The sequence below is a fragment of the Pygoscelis adeliae genome, unplaced genomic scaffold, assembly GCF_000699105.1.
Source record: "Pygoscelis adeliae isolate BGI_AS28 unplaced genomic scaffold, ASM69910v1 Scaffold433, whole genome shotgun sequence".
NCBI classification, from domain to species: domain Eukaryota; kingdom Metazoa; phylum Chordata; class Aves; order Sphenisciformes; family Spheniscidae; genus Pygoscelis; species Pygoscelis adeliae.
Window position 1 is genome coordinate 476,546 of NW_008824472.1, and position 26,473 is coordinate 503,018.

The window sequence follows — 26,473 nt, forward strand, 5'->3', positions numbered from 1 at the left end:
GGGCTGCGGCCCGGACCCCTCCGCTCCCGTTCCCTTCCCGTTCCCCTGCCCTCCCGGCCCGGCCCGGCCCGGCCCCCACTGGGGCGACGCTCGGTAGCCGCGTGCTGGTGGTGTCTTGCAGGGCCCAGCCTGAAAGTCATCAGCACCATGTCCGTGGGTTTTGATCACCTCGCCCTGGAGGAAATAAAGAAGCGGTAACCGTCGCCTGCTCTGCCCCTCACCCTGCCCCAGTGAGGGATGGGGCCCAGCCGGGAGAGGTGGCGGGGAAGGAGGGCAAAGCTCAGAGCTCGGCCCGCTCTTGATGCAGCAGAGCTGACTTCAGCACAGGCCTGGCGGGTGGACTTTCGCAGAGCACAGGGCTGGACGGGGTTTGCGACCTGCACCTCTTGCTAGGGTATGGCTAGGGTCACCCCCAACCCAACGGGGGTTGGAGGAGCCTTTGGATGCTAGGGTAAGGCTAGGATAATCCCACCTCAGCTGTGGTTGAGAAGAGTCTTTGAAGGAAGGGCTGAGAAGCCAAAAGGGATGTTCTCTTGCACACGGTACTGCAGATACCTAGAAGAGGTGTAGCATCAGGAACTTGCCCAGAAATTTTGAGGTAGCACCCCAAAGCTGGCAGTGTTGCCCCAGAGACCTGTGCTTGCCTTGCAGAGGGATCCGTGTGGGGTACACCCCTGATGTTCTGACTGACGCCACCGCAGAACTCTCTGTAGCTTTACTTCTGGCTGCATGCCGCCGGCTGCCGGAGGCAGTGGAGCAGGTAAAGAAGTGAGTATTGGCAGCTGCCAGCTGGAGCAAGGACTGGCTTCTGAGCCCGGCAGACCCTGGGTCGAGAGCTGCAGGAGAAAGCGTGCCACACTGGACAGATGAAATGGGGCTGATGCCAGAGTTTCACCCGGCTTGCACCGAACATCTTGCAGGCCAAGGTGGAGTCCCCTGCAGTTCTGTGACTCTTTGGAGATATCCTGCTCAGGGGCTGTGAGAGGGGCAGAAGTCCCCTCTGTGCTGGGTAGAGGACCTGCAGGAGAGGGCTCCCAAGGCCACCGCAGGGCATGCATGGAAGGTCTGGCCAGAGCTCACTGACTGGCAGTCGTTCCAGGGCTGTGGTTAGCAGTGCCTAAGTTAAATCAGTCCCAAGGCTGCTGCTACTGCTGCTGCATACCTGAGGTCCAAGCAGAGTCCTGCAGGAGACCACCGAGGTCACTTGAAGCAGGAACCTCAGAGAGGCTAGTTGTAAGATCATCTGTCTGTGCCAGAGGGGCTGGCCACTTGCAGCATTGTACTCTCTGGTGTACTTGCCCAAATGCTGGACTGGGCTATGAGCAGGCTCTCCCCTGCTGCTGTCTGACATCTGTTTCTGTCTTGCTCTCTCTGCTAGTGGTGGCTGGACAACATGGAAGCCCTTATGGATGTGCGGCTATGGTCTGTCCGATAGTACAGTGGGCATCATAGGTCTGGGGAGAATAGGTAAGTGCAGGTCAGGTGCAGGATTTGTGTGTCTCCAGTGATGGCAGGGTGGTTTTGGAGGTTCAGCCAAGGTGGTGTCCCTGGTGCTCACCCCTTTAAAATCTATGAGAACAACAAGGAGAGCTCTGTAGAGCCTCTCTGAACAGTGATCTTGACTCATCAGGCTTAAACCTTAAAAGTTAAACGCATTCAAATGCATCCACTACATCTGAATGCTACAGCAAACTGAACGTCGTCGTCTTGATTTTCAGTTAAACAAATGCCCTGACAAAGTCCAAGATGACGTGCTGGTCATCTGTTCAGTTGTGGACTTTGTCAGCACATAGCAATTTCTTTCCTCACTTTCCAGTTTGCTCCCTAGGATAGCTTCTGGTTTAATGTCCCACGGCTCCCTTTCCGCAGTTTGACTCTGGCGGGGAGTTCGTTCCTGCTCACATGAGGAGCAGCAGAAGACATCCACCCCCCACCTCACACCCACCACACTCCAAGCTTGGAAGCAGCCTGGCAGGAGCAATCCCACCACAGCAACCCTTTAGCGAGGGATGTGCTCTGCTGGCTGCTGCGCTGTCAGCTGCACTGAGTGCGAGCTTGCCAAAGGATGGACCTGGAGAGGCCTGATGGGCCCCTGCAGCCTGGCATTAGGCTCTGTGCAGCACGCCTCATGCAGGTGCTGGCACAGTGGCTGGACAGTCTTCTTTCTTGCTCCTAGGACAGGCGGTTGCCCGCCGCCTAAAGCCATTTGGGGTCAAGAAGTTTTTGTACACTGGCAGTCGCCCGAAACCGGAGAGTGCTGCAGAGTTTGAAGCTGAGTTCGGTAAGAAAGGCTCCAGGAGCAGGGGTGGCGGTTGGTCATCTGTTGCAGGGCAGCACAGAGCACTATGGCTGGGATGGCTCCAGGGAGGTGTCACACCACGGGGGTGGGCCAGCAGGAGGGAGGGTGCAAGCTGGAGGTTCTGGGCGGCACCTCAGTGTAGCTGGCATGAGCCACTGTGGGGGCAGCAAAGGAGGGAATGGTGAATCCCAAACACTTCCCAGGCAGCAGTGGTGGATGGCAGGGAGGAAAGCCTGCCTCCTTTGAGCCAGGCGATTCCAGCCAGAAGGCTGGCTCAGGTGTGCACTGACCACCCACCATAACTGTGGACTGTGGCTGTTTCTGCTGCTTTTGCCTTTCCTCTTCTCCCTGTGTCCATCCATTTGTGATTTCCAGTTAGTTTCATTCCCACAAGGAAGTGGAACGTAATATACAGGGAGGGGAAAGTGGCAGCTGCCCCTGGGAGGAGGGGAAGGGTATTGTGGAGCATCCCACATGGGGTGGGTACCCAGACATCTTGCAGGGAGGAGGAGATGCACTGAGGCTGACTGCAGATCTTCACTGAGAGTAGATGTTGGTTGCTGGAAACAAACATCAGCTTTAACCTCCTGCTTTAAAATGAATGTCACAGTCCGGCCAAGCCTGGGAATGTCTCTTAGCTGCTAGATGGGACTTTTCTGTGGCCCTCTTAGAGTCCCAAGACTTGCATCAAGTGCTAATTGAAGCTGGCATATTTCCAGTTGGTACTTTTTCGCACCAAGTCATTGGCAGAACTTGTCCTGCTCCTTGTACTTTCCTCTCACCTCCAGGAGTGAAAGTGGCACAAGTCATTATCTGCAGGTACTATATAGAGAGATTTAATGCTGGTATAAACTATTGCTGCCATATTTTGCTGTCTAAACATGAAATAAATACCAGAGCCTCCTTTGGGCCAGATGGCTGAAGCATTGCTAGGTTCCCCTTTGGCTTGACTTTAATTCAAAAGTGAAACAAAACACTGCAGTAGTATCTGTAGGAATGTGCATGGTTTCTGTTGGGTGTTTGCTGGTCCTTGTGTCTCCCCTTCTGTGGAGAAGGGTTGACCAGGTCTCTGCAGGGCAGCACTCGCGTGCTGGTGAACCGTATGGATAAGAGAGTTGCTGAGGTGTGTTGCTGAGGTCCTCAAGCAGAGCTGTGACCTGTGTTTCTCCACTCAGTCCCACTCACAAGGCTGGCCGAAGAGTCAGACTTCGTTGTGGTGACATGTGCTTTGACTCCGGCCACCCAGGGAATGTGCAACAAGGACTTCTTCTGCAGAATGAAGAAGACCTCTGTGTTTGTCAACACAAGCAGGTAATCGCAACCCAGTCTCCTGCATGGGGGGGTGACTGTCACCCTGCTGACAGCTGTGGTTGCAGGGGGGATCTGGTAGGCTGAGAGATGTGCTTCCACTGGGAGTCCAGGCAGTGTGTACAGCCTTCATGGCTGCAGCTGCCAGGACCATTTGCTCAGTGTGTGGCCTGCTCCCTCCAGCGCAAGGTCTCTTGGGATCAAGCCAAAGGCAGGGTAAGTTATTCAGGGGGCTACAGCCTCTGTCTCCTCCCCAGGGCCCCATGTCCCACCCTGGTGGGGTGGACAGACGGGTGACTGTTGCGTGACAGGAGGGTGAGGCTGAGGGATTGCCTAGGAGAGGGCTGTGACTGCCAGAAGCCTTGCTTTTGGGACAGAGGTGGCTGCGACAGGGCTCCTTGGCCGAGTCTGGTGGTAGCCCCCCATTCCCGCTGCCTTCTTGGGGAGCATGGTGGCAGGGCGGAACATGTGCAGCCCAACACATGGCATCCACCCGGGATGCCTCGGGCTGCCTGCGCCTCCCTCCACAGCTGCCCCGGGGTCGTCCTGCGCTCAGGCACCCAGCTCTTCTCCCTGCTAGTGGGCAGCCTGGAGTAGGAGTAGGAGCAGCTCATTGCACTGGGAGGTTCAGGTGCATCCAGAGAGGGTCTGACCTCCGCTCAGGCAGCCCTGGGGACCCGGGTGCCACTGCCCAGGCTGTCCGACATGGCCTGTGCCCTGGCTGCGCACCCCTGGGAGCCCACGGGACCCCTCAGCATCAGCACGGGCCTTCTACTTCTGTGTTTGCCAGGGGGGCCGTGGTGAACCAGGAGGACCTGTACGATGCACTGGCCCATGGCCAGATTGCAGCGGCGGGCCTGGATGTCACGACACCGGAGCCACTGCCCGCTGACCACGCCCTGCTCTCCCTCAAGAACTGCGGTAAGTAGCCAGCTGGGCAACCGGGTCCCCACTCTGCTCCAGCAGCCTGTGCTTTGGGTGCTTCGGGTGCCCATGGCTGCAGACCCACTAGCTAGTGTGACGAGGATTCCCCGTCCCCATTAGCCTGCCAGTGCAAACAAGCATTGAAATGTGGAAGGACAGGAAGGTCAAGTGTATTTAAGCAGACTGTAGATAGCCACCATACAATGTGGGGAGCTGCTAGAGGGAAAGACCTCATCAACGTAATGTAAAACAAGCATGGGAGGTATTTTAATTCTCCAGAAAGCAGTTGAGATCAGCTCATTTTTTAACACCTTCCTGATGGATCTCCATTCGATGGGCTGAGGCATGGGGTCAAATTCATGGAGGAGTCTACAAGTAGGTACCTGAATGAGAAACCAAATCCTTGCTCATGTTCTGCCAAGCTCTGGTACCGTGCAAGCTCCTGGGTATATATTCTGCTAGGAAAGCTTCCCATGTGGCTAAAAAGCTGGGTGCCAAGTCTGCCTAGAGGAATCTTGGCCTCAGGAGCACTGCAGCCGCTGCAGGACTCGCCAGCTAGCTCATCCACTGTGAGCCTGGGCTGCCAGGCACAGGTTCAGCACATGTGCTCAGAAGCACAGTTCATTTAAGTGCTGGCCTTGTCCCGACATCCACGTTCCCTAGCAGGTGTCAGCAAGGCAGCCCCGAGCTGAAGAGGCCAGCAAGTGCTCATGCTATGGGATGAACAGAGGTTTCTTTGTGGATGGGCTAGCTGCATCCCCTGGACAGCCCAAGGCAACTTTCACTGGGAAAGTGGAGCCCTGCAAGCTCAGGCAGCCTGTTTTCTGGATAGTAATGGGCATCAGGCAGGTAGGAAGGTGCTGGTCCCAGGACTAGTGCATGTCTTTTCCAGAGGAGGTTAGGCTGGATGAGGAAGACCAGTTAGGAAGAGGCTTGCTTGGCTGCTCTTGTGCTTGAGCATCACCAGGCTGCTGGAGTGGAGGCAGGAGCGCCTGCAACCAGAGGCAGTAGCTGATCACTGTTAGTTTCACCTGTGCTTTCCCAAAAGCTTGCTGAGAGCTGCCACGTGGGGCAGGATGATGTTTTAGTGCAGGATGTTAGCAGCCCTCAGTGTTTTCCTGGGATCCTCGTTGTTGTGGACTGAAGGGGTTGTTTCCCATAGCCTTGCCACACACCAGTGCAGCTCCGTTCTCACAGGCACCACAGGCTGGCCAGAGGCCTGCAATGAGTTGGGGACAGTTCTTGGTGTGTTCCCTGCCTTCCCTCATGAGGCCTTTAGTTAGTAATGTGGCCCATGCCCTGTAAAGTGGGGACAGTTCCTCTCCTCCAGATAGGGAGCATGTGAGTCAGGCCAGTTACTGAGCGGGACTGACTTGGACACAAGCCAGACAGGCTTGCTTGTATGCCTTGAGGCAGAAAAGAGACAGAAATGGAACATGGAGAAGGCACTGCTTTTTAGTTAGAAAGTAAACGTCTGCGATTGCGACCCTGTCACCAGTGCAATGGCAGGGTGCCTGTTCCTACCTGAATGCTTGGCTTCGCTGGGTGGCTGGCCCTGCTCAGAGCTGATGGCACAAGCTGGGCCAGAGCAGCTTCCTCTGGCATCGTTGTGTGCCTTGGCTGCTCAAGCTGCACCCCAAGCATGAGATCTGGTGTGTGCGTCTTCACTTGCATGGGCAAAGTACCAGATCAGCTGTGCAGGCAACAGCAGGATGTCCTCTCTCCAGGAAGGAGGTTTTTGATTAGGAAAAGTCTGTTCCAAAAAGAAACCATAGAGACATTCATGAAAATTTGGAACTGACCATGACTGAGTGTCCATTTCTGAAATACAAGTTCATAGCTGTTGTTTTGATTATCTTTTTGCTAAAAACTATTTTTTATTTGTTTGCTTTGGTTCCCATAGTGGACAGCATGAGAAATGATAAAAGCAGGGACTTTCTGGAAATATTTGCAGGACTTCAGAGATCTTAGCGCTCTGGAACAACACCAAGCAAGACACAAATAAATACATATGTATTTACTTTCACAGAAATGAGGCTTTGATGATTCTGAAACTGCTCACAGATTCACCCAAAACTGCCAAATTGTTTCAGCAGCTGGAGGAACACGGCATAAGTAGAGGAGGAAGAAGTGTTGACATTACGTTCACAGCAAACAAGGAACCCAGGCTGGTTCTCAGCTGGGGGAGAAAGGACCTACGTGGCCCCACAGCCCTTCTTGGGAGAGCCTTCTCCCCCCAGGGCAGCAGCATGTTGGGTGTTCAGGCTTCTGCATTGCCTGTAGATGCTCTCTGTTATAAAACAAACTGCAGTGCAGGCTTTTATCCATACCTTGGGCAAGTACTCTTCACTACTAATGTTATAATAATTTACCACTAAAGCAGCTTTGGCTTGTTCCTTTGCATTGCATAAAAGGAACCTTTTCACATAGGTGGATAAAAGTCCCTGCCCTGACTGTGCTACAGCGTGCCAGCTCTGTTCGGCAGAGGCCGTTTGCCTCTACACGTGCATTTCCAGTGTACGCAGGGGTCTGTAAACCATGATGTTTCACAACAGTTTTCAGGCTCTTGCCCCGGTATGTGTTGGTTCATGCCTGTTGGTGAGCAGAACCTGCTAAAGCTGTGTGGCTATCAGGCAACAGCATGCAAATTTCACTGCATGTTCATCTGCTGCAGGGATAGTATTTTACATCTACCACCGACTCTGAGTCCATGCAGGAAGGTGAGTGCCAAGCCTGAACACAGAAAGGAGGACATACTCTTGGCTGACTGTCTTTGGTCTGGAGTACTTAAAAAATAGCTCAGTTAGCCATTTATCAGATGTCTTTTCCTGTCCTTAGTGGCTGATGATTTTGTTTCATGCTCCATGTCTGGTGTCGGCTCCTGGTGGAGCAGTGGCTGGTGCAGGACGCAAGTTGCCCCACCATGGAAAGACCCCTGAAAGTGGCTGTAAGAGGTCAGCGAAGGTAAGAAACAAGCAAGTAACCATCCCTGTCCCCTGCAGTGATTCTGCCGCACGTTGGGAGTGCCACGTATGCCACGAGGAACACCATGGCGGTGCTGGCGGCTGACAACCTGCTGGCCGGGCTGCGAGGGGAGCCCATGCCCCATGAGCTGCTGCTGTGACAGCCAGAGCCCCGCTCCTGCAGGATGGCAGGGCTTGGCATTACCTTCCCCTGGAGAAGCTTCACAGACCAGTCTTGTGCCTCCTCACCTCTGCAGCAGCGCGCCAGTGGTGCCTGCGGTGAGGGAACTGCACCATAGCCATTAAAGAGAAGCAGTGAATGTGTTGTGCTCATTTCATTTGAGAATGGGGTGTCCCCAGGCACATGGCAGACCACACAGCAGTGCGGGGGGCTGTGGGTCCCACGGTTGCATCGCTGCTGCACTCAGGAGGCGATGGATGGTGTTTGGCCCTGATTCAGAAAACACTTGAAGTGTCAGGACTGTTGTGCATTTTGCTAGCCAGCATGTGTCGTACTGTAAGGGAGCTGCTGCTGCAGCACCTGTCCTTGAAGCCTGGCTCCTGGGGTCACAGCAAGAGGCCAGGCAGTTCTGTACTTGAGCTCCCAGCTCATAGCCAGGAAGGGAGAGAGGTAATTGCTCAATTGGCACAGGCCCACTGCTAAGCACTTAAAAGGTCTTGTTGAATCGGTGCCAAGGTGTAATGTTTCTGTTCTTCAGGATTCTAAAGAAAAGCAAAAAAGGCTGGCATGGCTCCCCTGGCATCTCCAGTTCTGCCTTTTGTATCTGTAACTAATTCTGGGCATGGCTCTGAAGTGGATTGCAAACTGGAATTCACACTGGGAGGTTCTGCAACCCCCCACTGGTTCTGGCCTCAAATCCCCTCCCCAGTTCGTTTTTTTCCCAGACATGCAATGACAAGTGTTAGTGCAAAGGAAAACCTGAGCGGGTGTCAAGCCCCTAGCTGCCAGGAGAGGCCTGGATGAACACATTTCAGGGGCTTTGGGGATTCTGTCTCTCCTGTAGCAAGTCCCGCTTCTAGAAATGGGGGTTGGAACCCATCTCTCCCTGCCAGTCCTCGCCAGCAAGCTTCCGCGGCAGCTGGTGAAACAATTGGTGAGGTGTGCCCCTTGGATTGCTGCTGCGTGCTGCTTACCATGCCCTGTTTGAGGGCAGCGTGCCCCAATGATGTTTTCTTAAGGAAAAGAGAAAGGTGGCTGTGACATTGCATTGCAGTGGCAGGAGGAATTTAACACATTTAAAGCTTGTCAGAAATCCTGCTTTGAATGCATGTGTGTTGAGTGTGATCCCCGAGCACCTTCCTGCTGCAAGGGTGGAAAGGGTCAAGAAGTACGTTTTCCAGTTTTGTAGGGGACATGCCCATAAGCCATCTGCATCAGGATCCTGCACGGTGAGTGCACAGCACTGCAGCATCCAGCCATGTTCTTGAGGACAGGAGCAGCTCGTTCCTCACTTTCTTCAGCAGGGGGCTTGGCTGTGAGCTTGCAAAGTTTTCTTCCCCAGAATAAGGAGTGAGTGAGCCCCTTTCCCACTTCCTCTGGGAGCTTGCTTGAAAGGGGTAGCTTTCCTCAGAGTCCCCTGCAGCTGCGGCAGTCCTTCTCAGTCTGCTGCAAGCAAGCCCAGATCAGGGGTCTGCTCTTCCTCAGATGGGAACTGAGCCCTTTGGGGGCCCTGGGGAGTCTTCTGTGGCTGGGGGCCGCAGTCGCAGCTTCACAGTCTAGACCAGAAATTTTCCCATTCTGTGCAGCCAGCACTCAGGGAGCAGTTCTGAAAAGGTCACTACACAGCAAAGGAAAACATCCAACTGGGATTTTCAGAATAAAAGGCAAGGATTTGATGTATAGGATTGTTGCATTTTGAAATCAACAGCAAAGTCTGTTAAACAAGCACAGTCATGTTACTTTGCTGGAGTTCTACCAGAGACTTGTCCTGTGCACAGTCTTGCAGCAACAGCACTGCCACAGCTGGACACATCTGCAAATTGTGAATTTGTGTTCCCCATGTATGAACACATGTATGATGAAGAAGCCAGTTCAATTTAACTTTTCATGTTCTACCTCTGCGGGATGGTGGGGAAGCCTTGGCAAGTGCAGCCTGCTAGGGCTGGTGGGGGGACAAGATGGGGGTTCAGCTTGCCCATCCCTGCCTGATGGTGGCAAGGCTGCTTGGGGGCACACGTTGGCCTTCCCATGGTCCCATCCCCTCGTGCCCTCCTGGCACCTATGACCATGAAGCAGATGGGAGAACCCTGCCCACTGCCTGCAGGATCTGTTCACAGACCTGCCAGTCATGGCCATGTGGTGCCACCCGCCCCAGCCAGCCCCATGGGTGCCCCCGCTGCATGGTGTGGAGATCGCTCTCACCGGTTTTAAACCGGACTCTTGCCAGCTCCATGTGCTCCCAATCCTCGTGCTGGGGAACGTGATGAAAAGCAGACCAGGACTCAGGTTCCTTGTGAGCTGTGGCTCTCAATCAGTGCAGTGTTGGCCTCACCAACCCAGACACTTCCCCACATCAGCCCAGAGGGACAGACCAGTGACACGGTCTGAGCACCAGAGGCAGCCCTCTCCTCCCTGCCAGCCAGCCGCCTACTTCTTAGAGCGACTGAAGAAGGTGCCAGATGCTGCGGGCAGCCTGGGACCTTCAGCCAGTAGAAACGCTGCACCTGCACTACCCAGCGCCTCCCTGCCACGGCTCTGCCTGGTGATGCCATGTACCCAGCCAGCACCCCCACACCCAGGGAGGAAAGACCCTTCCTTGTGCGGCCTGAAGGCTTCAACTACACTTTGGGTCTTGGTGAGAGCCACTCATGCCCATAGAAATTGCGCTGAAAAAGGGAGAAGTAACAAAGCCTCGGCTGCTGGATGGACACAAAACTGGTGCTTTTGTGAAATGATGGCTCAAGGGGAGGGGGAGAGGGCCTGCAACAGGTAAAAGGAAAATGTCTCATTCCTAGCTCAGGAGCTTGCTGGCAGTGTTCCAGCAGTGCTGCCAACAGCCCCTCTCCACCAAACTCCAGGCAGGAGCTCTTGGCACTCATGGACCAAAAGGAGGAAGAGCCTCATGCTTCCTCCCTCAGGGAGGCTGCAGCCCGGCCAGACCCCTCCTGGAAGGTGACCAGTGCCCAGCGCTCTCCTCACGGCAAGTCAGGCACAAGGCGAGCGGCACGTGCCAGGCGGTGACGCTGCCAGAGGTGGCTGAGCCTGCAGGCAGTTGGTGCTGTGCTGCAACCAGATGGATGGACAGAAAACAGCCTCTGGAGGAAAGCCCAAGTCAGTAACTGTCCATAACATGCTTGAACTGCTCAATTTACTGTTCATTATTGTACAGCACAGGAAGGTTTCTGGCAAGGGTAAAAGAAAGTGCACGAGTCTGCAGGTCTGAGAGCAGCAGTGTACTGTTTTCTCCAACTCTTATCCCTTATCAAAGCTGAGCAGGGTGCTGCATAATAATCCAAAACATTTCTTAAGAGATGAGAGGGGAGGGCAGCAGCTGGTATTGTCGTAAGCCTGCTGCAGGGAGGGAGCTGAAACACACAGAGAAAAGCCTGTGCTTGGGAATTAAAGTTCATCTAGTACACTCTGTACTTCTCTTTCTGTCCCATGACAAGTATTCTTCATGCTGAATTCTCTGCTTGAATTTCTTTTGATGTTAAATGAGCCATACTCTGATAGCAATAATAGCTATTGGAAGATGTTCATTGATTAGTTATTGATGCTGGCTAGTTAAAGGAAGACCTTTGCTTCATGCCTCAGAGAGTATCCGACATGTTTATCAATATGCTTTGATTCACAAGCCTTGCTGATTACTGTATGCTTGCCCATCAGAAGCAGAAAGTGTTTGGGAAGTTTCTAATGAGACCTCTGCTGACCAGGGAAATGCTTGTAGCCATGATGGTAGATAGGAAGGGAGTGGTCTCCTGAGCATCTCTACTGGCTGGAAAGTTTCCAATTGACATAAGAGAAATCAGAAGGATTTACTTTGCTGTGAAAACCTTGGCTGTATTACATGGGCGCAAGTCCATCAGGTTAATTTGCTGGTCTGTATTTTTGACACTAAAGATTCTGGTATTGGTGAAGTTACTGTAATGCTGAAGGATGTTGACTAAATATTTGAGAGATTATTGTGACCCCTAATGATGTGAGAAATAGTTAAGTGTAAATGAACTGGTATCTGAGCATTTGTATTAGATTCTGCAAGTATGTTAAGAAATGGACACAAACTTGTAAATAAGGCTGCCTCAGTGACTGAAGCACATTTCAGGTGTCGCATCTTGGAATTTCTTCAAGAAGAGTACCTTCTGCCACTGTCAATCATTTTGCTCTGCCAGCCACAAAAATCATCAGTATGCCCTTACTGAAAAGATTTTGCTTTCTAAAAATACTTAAAAACCTGTAAATGATAAAATGTTAACCTTATCTCTGTGCCCCTGCTTAAAGGAACCTGCAGTTTTTTTAGGCAAGTCTGAGTGTGGCTGGTCAGAGCTGAACCTACTGACAGCAAAGCACAGGTAAGCCTTGCCGAGTCTCTGTCCAAGGGCAAACACCTCTGAACAGGATTTCTTGCTCAGTAAATTCTGGACATACTCTGTACCAACAATCACTAGTCAAAACTTTGTGCCACCAACACCTAAATAGCTAGCCAGTGTGGTGAGCTGCAGCAGCTTCCACGGCAAAGTAGCTGTGCTGGGCCTCCAGATCATTGCGTCAACATCTTCCCACAAGGAATTCAGACACACATTGTCATTCACAATGACAATGGATTATGGATTTTACAGATGTCGCATAGATGTTAACATTATTTCATCTTTAATTATTATTACGACCATAATAATAATCTCTTACGAAGAGTATATTCTACCAGAAACAAAATTGTTACTGAGTTAAGTACAGGCTTTTACGATTCGTTTGTGCTAAGAACAAGTATTTCTTTACAGGCTGACATAAAGAGGAACAATCACTTTGCAGGTGCCTTTCAAGTAGCCTGTTTTGGTGGTTATTTGGCTGATGACGCTGATGCAAAACAAGAAGACTTGCACTTGCCCTGCTGTGTGGGAAGCATTTCACACCAGCAGAGCTATTTCTTCATTCACTGTGTGCTCACAGCAGGAGGAAGAGCCCTGAGAACAGCAGGGAAGAGGCACTGGAACGCTGTCCCTCTGGACAGGCGGCTGGTGGCTATGGAGCCAAGTGTCGCGCTTGCTCTTTTCAGCTGCTTGCAAGGGTCAGCCCCCATCATGTGACACATAAGCAGTAAAGGTGGTAAAACTGCCACAGAAGTGAGAGTATTCACTGCAGCAGCTCAGCACTCAAAGTACCTACTGATGTTTAAACAACCATTCTCAGGGACAGACCCCTCCCTTGGGCTTCCTGAACAGAGATATTCTTCTTGTGGTTTGGTAGTGTTTTACAGGGTTGAATTATGAGCAGGAGATGCTTGTGGACTGACCTAGTGAGATTACAGTACCCTGCTGGAAGTCACCGACACAAGTGACCTGCAACAGCCATCTGCAGAGACAACCGGCAGAGGACAGAGCACACAGCCTAGCCTCTGTGCAAGTTTTCCAGCAGGAAGCTTTGCCAGAGTCTTTCCAAGACTACTTTCTCTGACAGGAACAGCAGGCCTTCAAAAGTGGTTCCATACTGTAAGTGAACACAAGGCTTCAGCTAAGCATGCGCTCCTACAAACACATAGTTACACAGAGGTAGTATTAATGTATGGCTTCTACCAACTGACACCTTACATTAGTTCAGAGTATTCCTTTTTACAGGAAGCTCCAGACTGAACTTATTTTCATATATTATTAAGAAAAATTAAGAGTGCAATATAACACTTAAATTACAGACTGCTGGTTTTATGCCTTTTCAAAATCTATTTAACTAACCTGATGTCTATTCAAGACATGAATTACGTTATCATGTAATGCAATTTATTCTTGTCAGCACTAATACATTTTATTAAGCAGGTCACCAAAACAGCCTTTGCTAGTTGCTTGTGCTGCAGACCTGGAAGGTCAGTGATGGGCATTCAGATGTTGTTACCAAAATAATCATGCCATTACCTAGCCACTCATCCTTGCTCCCTTGCCAGCACAAGCACCTGCGCAGTCACAAAGTGAATTCATCAGGGAACTGATACAGCTGAAAAAAATGTCAATTATTTCCATGCACAGGTAGGGATGCTCCCAGAATCCCAAAGCTTTCCAGCCTTCATCTGATGAGGGAGATGCAGGCAATGCGCCCCTTCCAATCAAGGCTGCAGTAGGAGCAAGAATCCCTGCAAGTAGGTCAGCCAGCCACAGCGCATCTCAAATGATCTGCATGAAACATCTTTAATGAGAGCCAGCTAGACGACAGCCCACCACACTGAGGCGTGGCTCCATGAGACACTAAATCACCCTGAGCCTGATCAAAGCCACTACAGTGAAGTCCAGCTGCACTCTGCTGGTTCAAACTAGCTCACAAAGCATTGAGGGGACAACACAGTCCTTCAAAACTTTATACTAGCTCAAATATGGACCCACTTCTTGTTGATTAGATACCACATGTCCCCTCAACATTGGCAAAGCCTCAGCATGAAGCAGGAGGCCGGCCACAGGCAGTACTATGTGCTTGGCCTCATTTGACAAAAATGCCTACATGCGTGCCTACATTTCAATAGGATTATTTTGCACTGCCAAGTGATGTAGTAACACAAAGAGCCCAATCAGCTAACACACAAGCATTACTTGTTTAGTCAATCCATTATATGCTGTTGGCAAAGACACCAGGATAACATAAACAAGTACATCAAGTCAGACACAGCAGCACAAAAATGTACGGTTTATTTTCAGATGTTTCATAATACTAACATACTGACATCTTCACATGAGATCTCACTGTAGCATTTGTAAAGTTAAATTTTGCACAAAAGTCAGGGTAATAAGCTCTTTGACAATGTTACCAGGCTTTGAGATGAGGTACTCTCATTTTACAGTAGGGGATAGCTAAGTGGAGATACCATTCTGAGATATTGCTTCATACTGGAAGACTAGGAAAGCGACAAGCTGGCCACAGGTTCCTGGGTTTGCAGTGTGCTCCTCCAGATGCACTAGATGTCAATGAATAATGAAATCTAAAGTTGCTACTTCCAAAAATGCTCCAAGTTGAATTTTTTCTTAAAGAAGGAAGACAGAAGTCCTCCTGCACAAGGTCTGATATTTCACAATGACATTAAAATTTTTATAAAAACAGAACAAAAGTACAGTTAAATAACTTTATTTGCTCATATTAGTTCTTAATTACTCTAATCTCCTTACGCACATAAACGCTTTATTCCTATACGTCATAAGAATTCAAGGAATTCAGATGTGCTATAGGGAACAGATAGAAAATGTAAAAAATCCCCTATTTTTAAAACAAAACACCAGAAATGCAAGGAAGATGAAACAATCAGAACGTTACTAATAAGGCAACACAAGAAACTATTAAAGTACAAAATACTGCATTTTATTGATGTTTCAGTGAGATTGTTTAGTATAGCTCAATGCTGTTAGTCCCCTGATACCAAATTATTATCAAACAAAATGTGGCATATCCAAATGCTTTAAAAAAAATGCTGCATATTTCCTTAATGCTTATAAAATCAAGAGCCAGAAATATGACCATTAAATAAATGCTATAACAAAATCTTAACATTTTAAAGGAATTAATTCAATCATTCATTACGTTTTCATGTTCCTGTTTACCTTGGATGCTCAAGGTGCAAATGACATGTTGACAGACATTTGGCATTTTTTTTTCAATGTGAAGCAGTGTAATTAGAGATGAAGACACATTTCTTCATTAGCAGACTATTGTTTCACAGAAAGCCAAGTACAGAAAGATTTCCATGTTTCCTTTGGTCTGACAATGACTGACTGGTTTCTGTGCTTCAACAGTTTTGATAGTTCATCCTGCTAAATGACCTACAGGACTGTGGATTACAATTTTATCTTCAGTTTATCCAAATATAAGTCCAAGATGTTTAAGAAGGCTAACTATTATGTAGCACAAACTCCATAAAACTGCTGAATATCATCACACAGGATACATTTGCTATACAGAATAAAATAAAGAGGGGAAGGTTTGCAAATTTTTTTTATATTAATGGAAAGCTCTTGCTCTGTGACTTAGATACCAGGAAATGTAAATCTTGTCTCTCCTGAGCAGAAGGACATGCTGTAGCCCTGACCCAGCTTTTATATGGTAGAGCAACATTTATCAGCAGAAGTGCTCCAAAATTTTGTTTAGAAACCTAATATGGTGAACACCAGTAGTTAGTTCATGTGCATCTTTAACACAGAAAAAAAGAGACTGCAGACAGTATTAGTTACAATGGTATCAAAGAAGAGGAAATTAAAACAAGATTTACACGATTCACTTGAAGAATAACAATCACTGAATTTCTGCTATACAAAGTGTACAGTGCTATTTTTTTAAATTAAATTTATGCTAGATTTTTTTAATTTATGTGGAAAAGTACATTTATGGTACTACTTTAAGTGGAAGGACTGGATTTGACAATTACATTTTATAGAGAGACATAAATAAATATGGCAAATGAGGATCATTCCTGACTGGTTTGATCTGAGGAACAATACATAGTTGTGAAGGACAGTAAGTAAGTGTACAGAGAAGGAAATTAAAGCCTGAAGATAAAGAGTGTCAGAAAAGGACAATATGCTTATGCAATTAATGGGGATCAGATTGACTATCAGCATCTGGAAACAGCAAGAGACTATCTTACACAGTAAAAAAAGCCATCACAAATTCTCTCTCTCCTTCAAAATAACAAAGCAGACAAAGACAAGCTCTTTTCAGACTTCTGTGTATATAGAATTTTAACATAGGAGATACAAATTGGTTAAAATACAGCTAAGAATAGCACAAACAAGAAACAGTACTTCACTTATCACTTAATACAAGTTTCTACAGAAAAAATCAGTCAAACATCCAGATCTTGCTGTATTCAAAGTATATATACATCTGGTAGTCCAAAAGTTACTTGTCTTGGATTTAATTTAAGCACCTTCATTACACAGTGTCCTTTACTACAAAACAGCCAAACATACATTCATAACCCTAGAACTATTTTTATAGTTAGCATACTTTAAAGTATTATGTCAGACAGGTGCATCCAAAGTTGTTTTTCTCTTTTAAAGTCTACATTAGTTACAGTAAACAGCTCTTGCGTTACTATCCATATGTAATGCAGCAACTTGTTTTAAAGGTGATTTATTTAAATGCTTTCACTTTTACAAAATACTTTAGAAAAAAAAGAGGAAATTTGCACTTCAGTTTCTCATTCTTGAAACGTGCTACTTCATGAGATAACTACGCTCTCACCCCTCTGCCCTGCAAAGGAACTGCTTAGCTTTAGGGATTGTATCCCGATCAGCCCAAGGCCCGAACGTACATCATAGTAATGCTTCACACATCTACAGTGCGACTTCTGAGGATCTCCAAGTTCTTTGCTTACAGCTGTTTAAGCCTCACAACACCCCTGTGAGGTAGATACAATAATATCCCCAATTGACAGAACCAAGACTTTTGTGTGTGTGGCACAATCACACGTAAGTGTTCACTGACCAACAAGAGCAGCCTCTGAGCCTGCAGCCTTGAAGAAAATAGTGTTCATGTTCCTGCAGTGCTTCAGGGAGCTAGACGTGTGCACTGGCATTCTCCTTCAGGCCCGGGGTGGAGAAGGTTAAAGCAAAGTGCTAGGCAGATTGCTGCTCTGCCACCTCAGGCAGGTTGTCTTGGAGTGTTTATACAGGTGGCTAGACTGGCTGAACCGTTTGCCACACTTCAGGCAGGCATAAGGCTTTTCTCCCGTGTGCACACGGATGTGTTTCTTGCAGTCTGTCAAGGTCAAAAACGTCTTGCAGCAGATCTTGCATGCATATTTCCGTGCACCTTCTACAACCAAGACGTTGTGCTCAGATAAGGCCTTCTTGCATTTTGAAAGGACGTCTGCAGATGCCCTCGTCAGCTGTGGTGGACCAGGTTGCGATGGATGCCCGTTTTCAAAAGAAGTGGTCCCATTCATGATCAGCTGGGAACTGGATGAGTTATCTTGCAGCTGGGAGCTCCTGACGGAGGTCACCACAGGCATTTTGGGGGCTATGCGGCGGTAGCCAGGAAAGCTGCTAGCTCCACCTCTTACTGAGCCCATCATCGCCCTTGACAGGGAGTGCAAGCCCAAGCCCGACCGTGGAAAATCCATGCCAAACTGTTCTGCCGCCCGGTACCCAGAAGTCTGTACACAGGGGAGACCCATCACATCCTGCATTGGTCTAACAAAATGAGAGTCTGCAGGCTCACTAAATGGATTCTCGACATGAGAGACGGTGGCCGATGAATGGCTACCAGCAGGCCCCGACTCTGGACTCATCAGATAAGAGGCATCACTGTCCATTCTGCAGTCACTGGTGGTATTTGGAATGTTGTCATCGCTGTTTTGACTAGCACCGAAGCCACCACCTCTGCTTTTATTTAGAAAATTTGAGATACTGAAAGTAGACTTGTGTTCCAGGTTATTTGACACCTCCATAATATGGATGTCTCCCACCCTATCCGTACTGGACTGTGGGTCAGAAAAGCTACGATCACTGCTCTCAGGACTCAGTTCTATCTTCTCTGCGCTCACTACTCCTCCTTCCACTTCAACAGACTCGCTGCCCTCTGCTTGGGAAGTGACATCGCTCACCTCATCTTGAGGCTCTGGGGAACTCAAGGGTTCAGACTTCACCACCACCCTCATGTGCTCTTTTTCATTCAGACTGACCTCTGGATTCTCACATGGGAAGTTGTTCTTCTCAGAAGCAGCCTCCTGATCAAAGCTGGTTTCCACCTGCGTTGCCTGGGATGCCATGGACATCTGTGAAATGTTTCCTCCACTGTTGTCAGACTGGCTGGGCACTTGAGCATCTTCCTGAGCACTGAAAGACTGATCAAACATAATAGTATTATCCTCCTGGTTATCAGCAACAGCGTCAGCCTTAGAGTTGTCCACAATCTTCAGTGAATCAGGTGAGAAGAAATCTTCCCGTGAATGAACTACTGACTGCCCACTCTCTGCAGTCACATCGGAAACAGACTCATCCATGGTAGGCCTGATGCGCTGTCTGGCCCGATCTTCAGAAGACTGTTTACGTTTGTGGAGACGACGGATAGGAAAAGTAGTGCGCTGCTCGATGTTACTTCTCATCGAGGAGCTCATAGTATTTGGTTGTTCTTCTGTGCTCTGAGTGGAATTTAGCGCAGAGCTCACGATGCTTAGTCCAAGCTGCTGGAGCATAAAAGACCTCTGCATGCGTGCATTTTGCTCTTGAACTCTATCACTCGGTGGAGACATCGGCAGCGTCCTGGTAGTAAGGTAGTGTTTGCATGCTTTAACAACAGAGTTCAAATGTAAGTGAGAAGCAGCCAGCAAGACATCCATAACGTTGCTCTCCCCAAGCATTAGTGTGGAAGTATACATCATGTCTATCAGAGCAGCAAAAGCTTCTGCTGTCACCACTTCACTGTCCAGCTGAATCATATTCATAGTCTGATCTCCTTCTGCTACTGTAAACAGAGCTCGGAAATGTGTGCTACATGCTGCCAAAACAGAGCGATGGGCTTTGAAATGCCTGTTTCCCACCACAATGACACAGTCGCAAAGCTGGCCATGAAGCCTCTGGTAGTTGAGCTGCTGAAAGATTTGCTCAAAGTGTCCTGGAAAATCCATGATCCTATAAAACAAAACAGAAGAAACTATAATATTAAAAATGGCTGAAGTCCTATTCAGACGACAGTGAAACCAGGTTTAAAAATGAAAGATGATGGCTGAAAGACAGATGAACAATAACTGATCTTAATTTACCACTGACACATTGGTACTGTATCAAAGCTGGCAATCTTGCGGAGGAGGATGAAGAAGAAAATACAGGTTCTGCCATGGAGCTAACCTAGTATAACAGCCACCTCAGCATCAGATGTGTCACAGGCAGCTCCGCTGTAAACTGAATAACACAGATCATTTCACCTCCGTTAGCTCCTGTCCAAACTAAACCACACTCTTTAGTAAAACATTTAATCCTGTTTTTTAAAAAAATCTAATTGTGAATAATCTACTGCAACCTTTGATAAATTGCTCACGTTACTAGGTAACCTCACACTGAAAAGTCTGAACTTTAATTCTCAACTCATTTAATCCAGCTTCACCTTCTGCAAATGACTTTCTGCAGTTTCTCAACTACTGTACAGAACTGTCATTCAGGTATCTGCTTTTCACACAGAAACATAGAGAAGAAAGTTAATGGAAAAGAAGGGAGACAATTCTGCACTGGAACAAGTGGTCAGCTCTTATCTCAAACTGCCACCTTTAGCTATCAGAAGTGCAATACAATTTTCTTATTCACTATAGTTTATCAGCTGGGATGCACTGAAAGTCCTCTGTTTTTCCCACAAAATAAAGAAAATGGTAGAAAGATAGAAAAGTTTTCTGACGTTAAGAGCCATCGCCGTACTTGCTATTCCTTATGAACCTTCTCGGTCCATAAGGAACTTATGGGAAGCTTTTGACAAAAAGCACTACTCAACAAGACAACTAGACAAACTCAGGGTTTTTTTTTTTTAATTTCCATTAACAGAACGTAAGTCAAATCTTAGCAGACTCACCTTAAGACTAAATAGGTGACTTTCAGTGATATCTCTACTTTTTCTCATGACAAAACAACAAAGCATAAGATTTGGGGAACAGAAAGGTTGCATGTATGGGGCATACACACACACATTTTTGTGTTCACATTTACTTTTCAATAGCAATGCCACAGTATCATGTGATACAAGAAGACTGTAAAGCAGCTAAAATAAAAGGTCAAACAGAAAGAATTATACTTTTGAAGAGGGATCAAATGTGAACCTGCCAATTTAGAAATTCTGTCCTCAAATGCACATGTTGTGAACAAACCATATGCTGTATTTGCGTATCTGCACAGTCATAAGCTATATGAGTAAATTGCATACAAAGCTTCCCATAGTCACGTCTGACCAGTAAAGAAAAGTTTGCTCTGAAATAACGTTTGTGTTTCAAACTCTCCGCAGGTGTTTCACTTTACACAATGACTTTGCTCAGAAGGTATGCTCAGGCCAGAGACAGTAGCTGCCAAGTACACGCATTCATTCAGAGGAAAACAGGTACGCCTGTTGATGTAGATTGTTAATTACTTTGCAATTTTGTTCACCTGGATGGACACAGATTAACTATTTACTTGGAAGGATCAGCAGAAAAAGCAAAACCTCAGAAATGCAAAGAGCAACTCCCGAGATTACAGGCATGGAAAAACAGCAGCACATGGCCACAAAGGCTCCCTTCAGCCTGCAGAAGCGCACAACCTGCAGCAGCTCGAAGCTCTGCACTCTCCTTTACTGCAATGCAAAAGGCAGTAAGGGAGGCAGGGCAGACTGGGGACCTTCGAGACACATACTGCTGTAAGACCATGCTGGTGAAGGTCAAAAAGCCAAGCAGTACAGGGAAGGGCACGGATAGATTTACACACTTATGCATATGTAAGCAGGCTGCTGTAGAATTAGAAAGATCCATGGGCTTCCGTCAGCAACTCGGCTCAAACTAGAAAAGTACATCTGCAATGTTCCCCAGCCTTGGATTATCACCATTAACATGTCAAGGGAAAGTGGAAGGGTTCTTGATCCTCTTTTATAAATGATACACATCTTTTGAACTAGTTCAGGAGTTACTCTGCAAGCAGCATGAGATCAGGTTTCTCATTAGGGAACAAAGTTAACACATGCTCTGTGTGCCCTTGCTCCCTGCACAACAACCCCACTTGCTCCCACGCTGCACCCCATCACACTGAATCCCCCCACGCCCCAGAGGAAGCTCAGGCTGGGCCTGAGCAAGGTTTCCCAGCCACACCATCCACTGGCAGAGCAGAACAAGCACAAGCTGTTCATGCTGGGTTCTCCATTCAGCAAGGGTACAAAGCTAGGCCCCTCTTTTCTATTAGGCCCACAGCTGTAAACCTTAAAATACTTAAAGGTATTAAAATACTTAAATTAAGTACTTAAAATACTTAAAATACTAGTGTTCTCAGCCAAAACTTGCCAGTGCCTGCAATAGCTAGGTAAGAGATGGGCAAAGCAATTGTACTCTGTAACACTTCTTGTCACTAACAGGTCTGCGGACAGGAGACTACAGACAGCTATCAATTAGGAAGGCCTTAGGTGCAGATACTCTCCGTTTTTAGCCTGTCTTGCGGCTATTATGGACACTACGGTGTGATGAACAGCTACCATTTTCTGATTCCTAGGGTTATGAAATCCCTCAGGGGCAACCTGGACAAACAAAGGGACCTGCTCAAGTTTGCAGCTTTTGCTGCACTTGGACTAACATCGGGCTACATAAAATTAAGGGCATCAGTAGTATAGTAGGCGAAGAGATCTGAATTCATGCCAGAAGAGGTGGCAAGCTAACATAAAAATACAAAGACTAAAACCATTAGGTCACCAAAAAATCTCACAAAACAGCCCCTGCCTGCCTCAGCTGCCAGGCTGGAGCTAATGTAAGAGCAGCTGCTGTTCCCCAGCCAAGAGGCAGCTGGCATTCACCCACCTCCTCCTTCTCTAAGGCACACAACATACACTTTGCAGGTCTTTGCTGGCGAAAGATTTCACCACCTAGTCCACTGGACAAAGAACCTTGCCCCTCTCCAAAGGAGACACGCTTGCAAAGAACCACAGTTTTACCTAAACACTGAAAAGCCCAAAAGCCAAGACTTCTGCTGGCAAAAATCTGTTGCCTCCAACTGTAATTGGTTCCTGTGTATTTTAAAAAGAAGAAACAAATAAATTACACTTCATGCCTTCCAGCAATGGTGAGGGTCCAGGCTTACCACGGCATCAAAAATCCCCTAATTTGGTGGCACTAAGGCTATGATGCCTCAATGCCTGAAATAAACACCATAATGAGATTTAATTAAGTACTATGTCAGAGTCTCCCTTATCTCTATAAATGAAGTTATGTAATAAAACAGAAGAATTTGAGTTTGCTGCTTTTTTTTAAATAAGAAATAGGAATACAGATAGCAGGTTATTTTATTTATCTTTCACTACCAATGCGTATGTGACAGTAAAAATAAGACGACATTTTCAAACAAAAAAATGTTAAACAAGCCGAACTGGAATTGCACAATTTTTATTTCTACACATTTTCTCTGAGAGAAGGATAACAGAAGGGAAAGTGAGGAAATGCTTCCTGGCGGTTGTAGGAGGCGGGAGGAACATAAGAGCAGACCCTGAAACTCACTGACCTCAGGCAGCAGGACAAAAGAAGATGGGGAGCCTGTGACAAGAGCCACAAGTCCCAGCCAGAAATGTCTGGAATGTGGCAGAGGCCAGGGCTGCTTTGTGAACAGTGCTGCTATGTCACTGTCTGCCTTTGCTGCTCCTGCACATCTGGTTAAACTCATGCCCTCCTTTGTTCCAGCAAGCACCATGGAGGGACGGCCTCCTCTATTAGGAAAGCCGCCCTCCAGACAGGCATCTCTAGAAAGTTGAGAGGGGACTGCCAAACAACTCTTCATTTATCTTCTTTTGCTCGCCTCTGAGATGGGCTAGGTGTTATGCCAGAGATAACACTCTATCCTTGACTTCATGGGACTGGGATCTAGGGATAATTTGGAGAGAGGAAGAGGAGGAGATGGAAGGGGCCCAACAGTTGCCAGAACAACAGAGAAACTCTCTCCTTCGCTCCATTTAGAGAACCATCACTATAGTATCAGTGTGCTCCTGGGGGGCCTGGATATTGGTCAACTTTCTTTTCACTTCACTCCCCATTCAAGAGCGACAGCTCCAAGGAACCATTTCACAGTTGTACAGCTATATGCAGGACTGATCCGCACAGTGTACAATGCTACAGCCCACCAGCAGACATCCTGGAAAACGCCAGGCACTCACCACACCAGGAAAGCCAAGGGATCTCCTTTCCCTAAGGACCAGAACTGCAGGACACTGTGGTATTAACTACAGTGACTTCCCAAAACGCAGCAGTGCTGAACCATAACCACCATCACTTAAGAAGGCAGCTAAGACAGGAGCGCTTTGCTATGCCCCATCTGCAACCAAGAACAAAACCGTTCCACTTGTATCTTCACTGCAGAAAGCACAGGCCCCAGCAGAGAGCGCTCCAGCTTCAAGGGTCATCAGAAGCAAGCCGTTCACAAGCACCCAAGCAGCTCCCAGTCTGTGCACTGCTTCAGGTCATTTTAGGAAATGCACTGTAGAAGATACAAAATACTTGAGAGCTCATGCATTGCCCTTATCAAGCCAGTCCCAGGAGGTGGTGTGTTTCAGAAGACTATGTAGTAACTCATTCGAACCAATGTCCAGAGAAGACTGGATGTGGAAAACACCAAACCACACAAGGACAGGATTTCACATCAGTAAAAAGATTGAGCTGGACTCCAGAAAGGAAGATGGGTTACAGGGATGGTCCAAGGTATTTCTGCCCAGGCAGCAATATGTATTTGAACCAGAGAAAACAGGCAAGAGTCATTGTTTTAATCAATGATTTGGTATTTCAGAATTCAGAGAGAGTCGTTGCTTACAGTCACTAAAAGTGATCGCATCCTTTGTGCACCTGAAACAAGACAAACCCCAGTTTTGCTTCAAATAACATTAATTTGGCTTGGTATTTAACTTTTACTACACCATAAAGGCTGAAGTCCTCAAGCCAGAATCAACAAACACAGACCCCACAGTGAAGTTGAGATCTTGTACAAGATCAATTGAAAATTATAAAACTAGATTTGAGTCATATATATTGCATACTATGCACACACCACATTCGGTGAGGTATCAGCTACTTCAGGTTACTAAATACATGCAGTGCATCTAAGTCAACATCGAAATGTAAGTGACTTATTTCTGGATACGCACATTCGGTCTGTCTTCCCCTCCTGCTTCGGTGATACCTTGCCTTTCAGCAACAGCTGGCCATAAAGACTCCCCTGAACCACCCGTGGGCTGCACAGCCCCATCATCCCCCTGTCAAATGACCCAACATCTCCAGCACGTGATGGGTGGGCATTCCATCACACGGTGTGTGAATGCCTATCCGGATGAAGGACAGAGATGCTCCCAACTGAGTAGTGAGTGGTTTCAGTAGCCAGTCTCTGCAGCCTTCATGAGGCTCACAGCCAGCTCCAGTTCACATCCTGGAGACCCAGGGAATGTTAGATGAAATCTTCCGCTGAATCAGATGCAGTCAGTGGGACCCAGGGAAGGCATCAGTGGTACAAACAGCAGACATCGAGTCCAGCGGCCTTTTGGAGAGCAGTGGGAAAGGGAACAACTTAGTTCTATAATCAAACAAATGACCACAAGTGAAAAGAAACTATACCAAATTGTTTAGTTACAAGTAGTTTTACTATAAATACAAATAGTCAGAGCCAGGAAAATTTTAAGGGCAAGCAATGAAAAAACATCTACGAAATCCTGACTGGAAAACAACCATTCTGCCTGTCCCTGGACTAAAGCCTGTGAAATGAAACCAGCAGGGTCAGAACCAAAGAAACACTCCCTTCATGTAACACAGTAAAGCTACAGAACTCCTTGCCATGGGCAAGTACACGTGAATTCAACAACCATTACACAGATTCATCGAAGAAAAATCAATTGAGAGCTATTAAATGCTCAGATACCACCTTTACCTGGGGAAGGCACTAAATGACAAGTCACTGGAGGCGTAGTTTTATATACACTTACCTCTCTGGCTTTCAATTTTACAGCTTGCTTTGGTATTTTCAGAAGAGTTTTAGGAGAGAACTATGATTTTTTTAAATATAAGATTGATTTTGTAAAAATTAATAAGGAAGCATTTTGATTATATGCTTAGAACAATAATTAACCTTCGAATAAAAAGTGTGCTTAGTAGATATTTAAATACTTAACTTGCCTCTTCACTGCTAGAGGAAAACATACCACAGCAGATCCAAAAAAGACCTACAATTTACAATTACACAGCCTGTGTATTAATCTCCCATTAGTTATTAACCTCAGAGTCTGTCAACTCCAACCAAATTTAACAAAGAGGAGGTGAGATACTGAATTCCCACATTTTTTGTTGAAGTTGGTGTGTGGTTACACAAGAAGCCAAATTTATAAGGACTACTTCTCACAGAGTCATAATTAATTCCCTTATTCTCTTGAACAACACAAAACACTCAAAACCAAAACCAGCCAGCTGGCCAGTTTGCACACACAGCTATGAATGAGGCACTCATGCTGCCATCTGCCCAGCCAGGCAGGTAGGAAAAACAAGGGACAGCTGGTAACACAATCACATAGCAGGAGAAGGGACACTATAGATTTTTCCATGGGAATTCAGGTTTTATTAGCACATATTTCTACTACTATTAATGGTAAAAATTTCTTCACATGGTTTCTTTCTATTCCTTGAATGATTAGCATTGATAATACTATGTAGACTTAGAGCCCCTTTTTCCATCAAATCCCTCTGCTCTAATACTTAAGCTGCAGCAAGATGGGACAAGGCAAGTATTTAAGTACACTTGCACTGAAACTACTGCAGAATCGAAAACTTTTCTCTCATTTCTTTAAAAAAGGGTTAAAGTTAACTTACTATAAAATAGTGTGAAAAATAGCAACTCTGAATAATGATCTATTTAAAATTTTATTGCTATGTCCAATATTAAAGGACAGTTTAGATTACACTGCAATCCTGAGCCACTGTCAAGAAGTCAAACCTACATAGTCAAACAAAAAAATCAAATGCAACCTCACGTTCCCCCTAAAGAAGCTTTTAAAAAGTCTGCAAAGTAATTGATTTTGTGTTACTAAAACCAACAACAAAAGCTGCCTCAACGATACTGTTCAGTAGAACGGTATCAGAAGAAATCTCACATACAAATGCAC

General features: G+C 47.1%; 2 protein-coding genes across 3 annotated transcripts in view; one reads left to right on the plus strand and one right to left on the minus strand.

The window, feature by feature from the left end:
* GRHPR (glyoxylate reductase/hydroxypyruvate reductase) overlaps positions 1–7,811 on the plus strand; it is an 8,490-nt gene extending 679 nt beyond the window's left edge. The window contains exons 2-8 of the mRNA XM_009321279.1: positions 98–194; positions 652–768; positions 1,379–1,467; positions 2,177–2,281; positions 3,475–3,610; positions 4,398–4,528; positions 7,534–7,811. Of these exons, the coding sequence (XP_009319554.1) occupies positions 98–194; positions 652–768; positions 1,379–1,467; positions 2,177–2,281; positions 3,475–3,610; positions 4,398–4,528; positions 7,534–7,655 (797 nt within the window). The 3' untranslated portion in view covers positions 7,656–7,811. The remainder of the gene's footprint in view (positions 1–97; positions 195–651; positions 769–1,378; positions 1,468–2,176; positions 2,282–3,474; positions 3,611–4,397; positions 4,529–7,533) is intronic.
* Positions 7,812–14,319: 6,508 nt separating this feature from the next.
* Positions 14,320–24,891, minus strand: ZBTB5 (zinc finger and BTB domain containing 5). 2 transcript variants are annotated; one of them, XM_009321274.1, is made up of 2 exons: positions 24,476–24,891; positions 14,320–19,269 (listed from the first exon to the last, which is right to left on the minus strand). In XM_009321274.1, exons 1-2 carry the CDS (start codon positions 24,577–24,579, stop codon positions 17,241–17,243), a joined length of 2,133 nt encoding a protein of 710 aa, XP_009319549.1. In that variant the 5' UTR covers positions 24,580–24,891; the 3' UTR covers positions 14,320–17,240. The 2 variants fall into 2 exon arrangements, 1 of the variants encoding a protein (XP_009319549.1); XR_663484.1 differs by lacking the exon at positions 14,320–19,269 and adding an exon at positions 22,622–24,176 and having other exon boundaries at positions 24,476–24,562.
* Between the last annotated feature and the right edge of the window lie 1,582 nt (positions 24,892–26,473).

What these genes read in the sequence shown, in the direction of transcription:
- ZBTB5 (XM_009321274.1), bottom strand. Translation starts at nt 24,579, where the DNA reads ATGATGGGGCTGTGCAGCCCACGGGTGGTTCAGGGGAGTCTTTATGGC. An exon ending in GAGGGGAAGACAGACCGAAT is followed by an intron (nt 19,270 to 24,475) that starts GTGCGTATCCAG and finishes TTTGTTTTATAG; the next exon opens with GATCATGGATTTTCCAGGAC.